This window comes from Nicotiana attenuata, unplaced genomic scaffold (genome assembly GCF_001879085.1).
Source record: "Nicotiana attenuata strain UT unplaced genomic scaffold, NIATTr2, whole genome shotgun sequence".
NCBI lineage: Eukaryota > Viridiplantae > Streptophyta > Magnoliopsida > Solanales > Solanaceae > Nicotiana > Nicotiana attenuata.
This window is the reverse complement of record NW_017670445.1, coordinates 469,011-475,158: the sequence shown is the minus strand read 5'-3', so window position 1 is coordinate 475,158 and position 6,148 is coordinate 469,011. Positions and strand designations below refer to the sequence as shown.

The following is a 6,148-nucleotide window of genomic DNA, read 5'->3' as shown; positions in this document are numbered from 1 at the left end:
TCCGCCATCCAAAATCTCGTCGAAAGGGGAAACTATTAAAATGGGAAGAATACTATTCTGAGCGGAAAAACAAAAAAAGAGTACTAGTAGTATTCTAATACTAGTAAACCACGCGTCAGCAATCTATTGACGGCGGCACTTTTCCCAGCAAATTACTAAATCAAGCATTTCATTGGAACACGTGGCTTTCACGCACACAAAACCATCAGCGGTTTTTGAAAACCCCTTCCACAGCTCCACTCACCAACCAAACATCTTTCTTTCGCCTTTACATTGTACACTTTCCTTATATAGGCTATTCTATTTCAATCACAAGACTTACCCATAAACAACGACTGCCAAAACCCTCATTTTTGTCTCCATCACTACAAATACATTCACAAGTAGTAAGTTTTCTCTTTTCTCCCTTTTTCTGTTACATTTTTCTCCAAAAATAAAGTGGTCAAATTATCCCTGATTGCTTTTCCCTCCACCTAAATCCGTACATTGGAGCTGTATTCAAAATTTTGAGTCAGTATATTATTTTATTTGTAACTTTTTGGTGCAAATTATAGAAAAATACTTTTGCCATAGAAAACTTTTATACATATATTACTGCATCTGCTACACATACTTCTATATCTGGCTTTTCCTGTATGTACTGGTATTGCTATATATACTTGCAAATATTTGTAGGAATATGTGTTTCTGATTGATTGTGTGTATATGTGAGAGAGAAAGAAATCGAGATGGGGAGAGGAAAGATAATGATAAGAAGGATCGACAATTCAACGAGCAGGCAAGTGACTTTTTCGAAGAGGAGGAACGGATTGTTGAAGAAGGCGAAGGAGCTCGCGATCCTCTGCGACGCAGAGGTCGGTGTCATCATCTTCTCCAGTACTAGCAAACTCTATGAATACTCAAGCACCAGGTCACTTTCTCCATCTCTTGACTTTTTATTTTTAACTTTGTGTGTGTGTGTGTGTGTATTCTGGAAGTTTGAATTTCAGAACCTTTAATTTCTAGTTTTGTTTGTGTAGATCGACAGGATTTTCCTGCTTAATCAGCTTTTTACCTCATAAATCTACTTCCTATTGGTTCTTGACCTAAATATTTGGCACTATTATACAGTTTAATGTAGTGGTTGACTTTAGTGTGTGCTTATCATGTTATAAAAATTAATTAAAGCAGTCACTTAAGTTCAACTGAAACTACTAATTAAGATGAAGTACACATATAATTAATTCGAAATTTTGTGATTCACATTTTTTAATTTGATGTTGTTTCATTGCACTTTTTCTGTTTGGTATTTGTAGCTTACTGTCCAAAGGCTATTTGGGAAAGTGTAGCTGATATATAATGTGCTAAGGATTGTCTCCTTGTTGCTGTTTTAATGATCTTCTGCCTTCAATATTTTAGTACATAGCTTACCTCTTTTAATATTAAATGAGGTGAAGAACAATACTATAAACTCACAAGCAATGTGGAAATAGGTAAATAGTAAAAATTTATTCGCACTAGGTGTTCGCACCACCTGAATGGATACTTGACACGTCTTCACGTTATCACTGAATTGTAGTTAATTAACACGTATTCTTACATTCATTTATGCTTACCCATGGTACGTAAATTTGTAAGTTTTTACCATGTCTGGATAGTTACGTAAGCTTGAGCCCAAATCCTGATAGATAAAATTGCGATATTAATGCGGTTAATGAAGAAAGTGATATTTTTATAGCAGTAGCGAAGCCACATAGTCATAAGGGTGGTCAACTAACCACCTCTCGTCGAAAAATTGCACTGCATACAGAGGTAAAATATTATGTTTTAGAGGTATATAACACATACTGAACATCCTTTGTCGGAAAATTTTTCACTGCTTTTAAATTTGAACACCCTTAGAAAAATTCCTAGCTTCGCCACTGTTTATTAGTGCTTTGATAGGGCCAAATCGTGATAGATAAAATTGCGATATTAATGCGGTTAATGAAGAAAGTGATATACTTATTAGCAGTAGCGAAGCCACATAGTCATAAGGGTGGTCAACTAACCACCCCTCGTCGAAAAATTGCACTGCATACATAGGTAAAATATTATGTTTTAGAGGTATATAACACATACTGAACATCCTTTGTCGAGAAATTTTTTCACTGCTTTTAAATTTGAACACCCTTAGAAAAATTCCTAGCTTCGCCACTGTTTATTAGTGCTTTGATAGGGAACTAATGCTGCTAGTATTGAACAATCCTTGTGATTATTGAGGGCTTCATTCTCGAGACAATCTCACAACTTTTTAGTTTGAGTTCTCTCCGAAGGATTGGAAGTTTCATCCCTAACAATCTCATACTGGTTCGTCGATTGTGGCAAACCAACTTAAGTTTGACAGTCAATTGTATTCCGAGCTATCTCCCTCCCTGTCTCCTTTTTTTTTTAATTACCATTTTTAGTGTTTAGAGCCCTATTAATTAGTATATTTGAGTAAACCCTGAGACGCCTATCGATACTTAAAAAACTAGAAAGATCTTCACACTTTCTTTCTATTTTACACAAGGACAGAAAAGTGAATGCAAACCATACAAGTTGAACAGTGTTATCCTTGAAGGTTGGTCACCCTCGAGTTAGAAAGTGCCTCAATCGATGTCACAACAGAATAACAAGATAATGAGAACTAAAAATAACAGTGTATTGCCTTTTGATGTGTGTTACAATGTGTCTTACACATGATCAGACCCACTTTTATATAGTAGGGGAGTCCTACTATAGATACAATTCTATAAAAGGTAGAAAACCTCATAATTTGCTATATCGGTCTCTCCTTGATATGTGCCGAGATTTTCGCCGTGATATCCGACCGATTACAGATATTTCGGCCTTCCATTATTTGACCCGATAAAGTTTTCTCGATCTTGTTCAGAGTCGGGGTCGGGTCCGGAGTCATGGGCTCGATGATCTAACTTGGTACCTTGGTTCGATATAATCCGGGGTCGAGCTTCAACCCATCATGTTTCAGTCCCGACCTGTCATGCAATAGACGAGCCCGGTTTCTACTGTATACAGATAGTCCCCTCGTTTTTTGGAGAGTAAACGACGAGAAACGATACGAGCCCTCGATCTTCGTCTCGATTCTTCGCGCCAGAAACGACAAAACTGACGAAACGTCTCGCCAGTCACGTCTTAAATGGCATTAAATGTTCGTCATTTACTAGTCGGCCATTACGGATTTTGAACCGTCGTTTGCAAACTATAAATACCTCCTCATTATCTTATTCAAAATTTACTTTCAAAGGCTCTGCCCTCGTACACTAGAAATTTCTATATTCTCCAACATCAATTCTCTGATTACTTTTGAGATCACTTCATAAGAACTACTTCTGCTCTTTACCTCACTTTATCAAACACATCCTTTTAACTTCCTCTTTTCTCTTAGCTTCCCTAAAAATGGCGAAGACCTCAAAGTTCGTTCCCCAAAATGAAGCTCCCTCTGCTTCCGACCGGCTGAAGAGGAAAACGTTCCATCTGCTGCTATTGAGGAAAAGATGTCGGAGCCTGCTTTGACTATGTTCGTTCCTGGGGGGTGCCCAATCGGTGCTGACTCCAAAGTCGAAAAACCCTCTTCCGTACCGGGTCGGTGCGAGCCGGTCTCGAGATATATATGCTCGATCACCGACAAGTAGGGGTGTTCATGGTTCGGTTTGGATCGGTTTTTCTCTAAAAAGAAACCAAACCAAGCAAGTCGGTTATTCAAATATTAGAACCAAACCAAACCAATTAAGTCGGTTTTTCTCGATTCGGTTTATGTCGGTTTTTCTGTTTTTTCGGTTATTTGTCGGTTTTTTCTTAAATATAAGACATACACTACCAAACACATATTCCAGCGACCGCATTTTCAATGTAACACTATCAGATCAATTGCCCTTTGAGAAATCTATTATTTACCAAGATATATTGATGATAATTGAATCAAATAGTGATGAATAATTTAAGGACTCAATTAAAAATATGTTATTTTTAACACGACATGGATTCTTACACTAAACAAAAGAAAACTACCAATCAAACTAGAATGTAAAGGTAAAGAACTATATTAAAAGTGCAAACTATTAACATTTACCATAAATTTTTTGAAACTTTGTATAACAATATACATATATATAGGTGTAATAATAAATTTGAAATAGCTACTCCTATAGTCGGTTTGGTTCGGTTTTTTTCTGATTAAAACCAAAACCAAACCAAATTAATCGGTTTTTAAAATTCAAAACCAAAACCAAACCAAACCAAAAAGTATCGATTTTTTTGGTCGGTTTGGTTTGGTTTTCAGTTTGGTTCGGTTTTTCGGGTTTTAATGAACACCCCTACAGACAACCTCCTCTCCAAGGTCAAGGAAGACTGCAATTGAGCCGATAAGCACGTGGTGGTTCCTACGCCCGAGGAATCGATTACTACCCACGTGGAGGTTTTTTTAAAGTGTTTACACTTATCCCTTCACGTTGGCCCTTTGGACCTGGTCATCATCGCCTTCTGTAAGAGGTACGAGGTGACCCCTGGTCAAATTCACCCCTCCTTCTGGAGGATAGTAATTCTTCTCCGCTTCTTTGTAAGTAAAATCGACAAGTGTCCTTTCACCATCGACCACCTCATGCGTCTGTATAGTCCCTGACTCTATCGAGGCGGATTAATAAATCTTGCCCATCGGGCCTCTAAGGCCCCATTCTCGAGCATAGACGAGGATCGAGACCGAGGTTGGTTGGGTTGATTCGTTCGAGTGAAGACCTCGAATTTAATTCCGGCTAAGGATATGCCATTTCCCGAGAAATAGAACATGAAATGTAAGTATAACTTTGCCTTTAAAATTTCGTTTACTGCTTTTCCTTTTTGCTTCCTTCTTATCGATGTTTCGTGGTGCAGCCATTTCTCGGATACCGGATGTAGTTCCCCGACTCAAGGAGTGGGTCGAGGGAATTGTATCACAGAAGCCCTATACCGAGCGCGCGTGACGCGAACTTTCAAAGGGCCGGTGGGAGACCCGTTCTCACGGTAAGATTCTTTCCTAGAACAGACATCACCTGGGTTTCTTTTCGAGCTTACTCATCTCTTTTCCTTTGTAGGCCTTGGGAAGGATGTTGCAATGAGGCCCCCGTCTGGAGATGAAGACGTCCTCCCCCAATCACCTGCTCCAAAGCAGGCTAAAGAGAAGAAAAGAAAAGAGGCTCCAAATTCCCCGAACTCGGAGAAGTAGAAATCGAAAAGGAGGCAGGTGCGCAAACCCAAGGAAAACACCGGCGCCCTCCCATCGGACTTAGTCCACCGGCTGAGGGATGAGTCCGTTGAAGAAGAAGAAAATTCCAACCTGGTGGCTCAGGTGCGAGTCAACACTACATTGCCTCGAGCCAGGGAGGTTGCTGAGGGGGCAGTGACCGGAGTCTCTGAACCGGAAAGGGGTGAGGTCGCCTTGCCCCAAACTAGGGAGGTCGAGAAGGAGACCATGGCCGACACTATTCGTTCAAAGGAAAGTGCCCCGAAAGATGCGCTTGGGGTGATTGATATCTCCGGGTCCCCTTTATTCTCCGAATCACTGATCAACGAGGCTGACATGCTAAAAGAGTGTTCACACGAGGGGCCTCAGGGGGCAACATATCTCAATAACTTCTTCGATGGCTTAGAATCTACTGCCTCGGAGGACGTCACCGGGTTTGGTCACTGCACCCGTGCCAAAGAAAGCACCATTTTCGGGTGCCAGTGGGTCTTCTTCGAGTCCGTAGTTAGTGGATCGATTCCCGGCTCCGAGTGCTGATCCTGACTGAAAGCAGTCAATAATTATCTCTATCTCGGAGGATGCCCGAGTTCTCTCTACTCCCGTGGGGTTGCTAGCTATCTTCGGTGCTAGGTGACCGAAAAGGACCAGGCCAAGATGGATGAGGTGGAAGCGCCCTGCCTGTTGAATGAAGCTCAACAGGCATTGAATCGGGTAACTTTGAGTGCCTCTTTACTATGTACTTTAGATTTTAAGTTGCAAACAATCGTAACACTTTTCTTTATGCTTGGAGGCCTCGGTACTTCACAATGAAACTTTCCTCCAATATCGGGAAGAGTTAACCCGACACGAGGTCGAGGTTCAGGAGCTTACTGAGAAGAGGGATACCTACAAGCTTCTCAGTGAGAAACTCCA

At 40.5% G+C, this 6,148-nt stretch overlaps 1 protein-coding gene across 5 annotated transcripts in view; it reads left to right on the top strand.

Annotated features, from left to right (window-relative positions):
• The first annotated feature begins 254 nt into the window (after positions 1-254).
• LOC109239512 (MADS-box transcription factor 23-like) overlaps positions 255-6,148 on the top strand; it is a 38,307-nt gene continuing 32,413 nt past the window's right edge. The window contains exons 1-2 of one of the 5 annotated variants that reach the window (XM_019406087.1): positions 255-386; positions 713-910. In XM_019406087.1, the coding sequence (XP_019261632.1) occupies positions 729-910 (182 nt within the window). In that variant the 5' untranslated portion in view covers positions 255-386; positions 713-728. The other 4 variants (XM_019406086.1, XM_019406083.1, XM_019406085.1 and 1 more) reach the window with 4 other exon arrangements.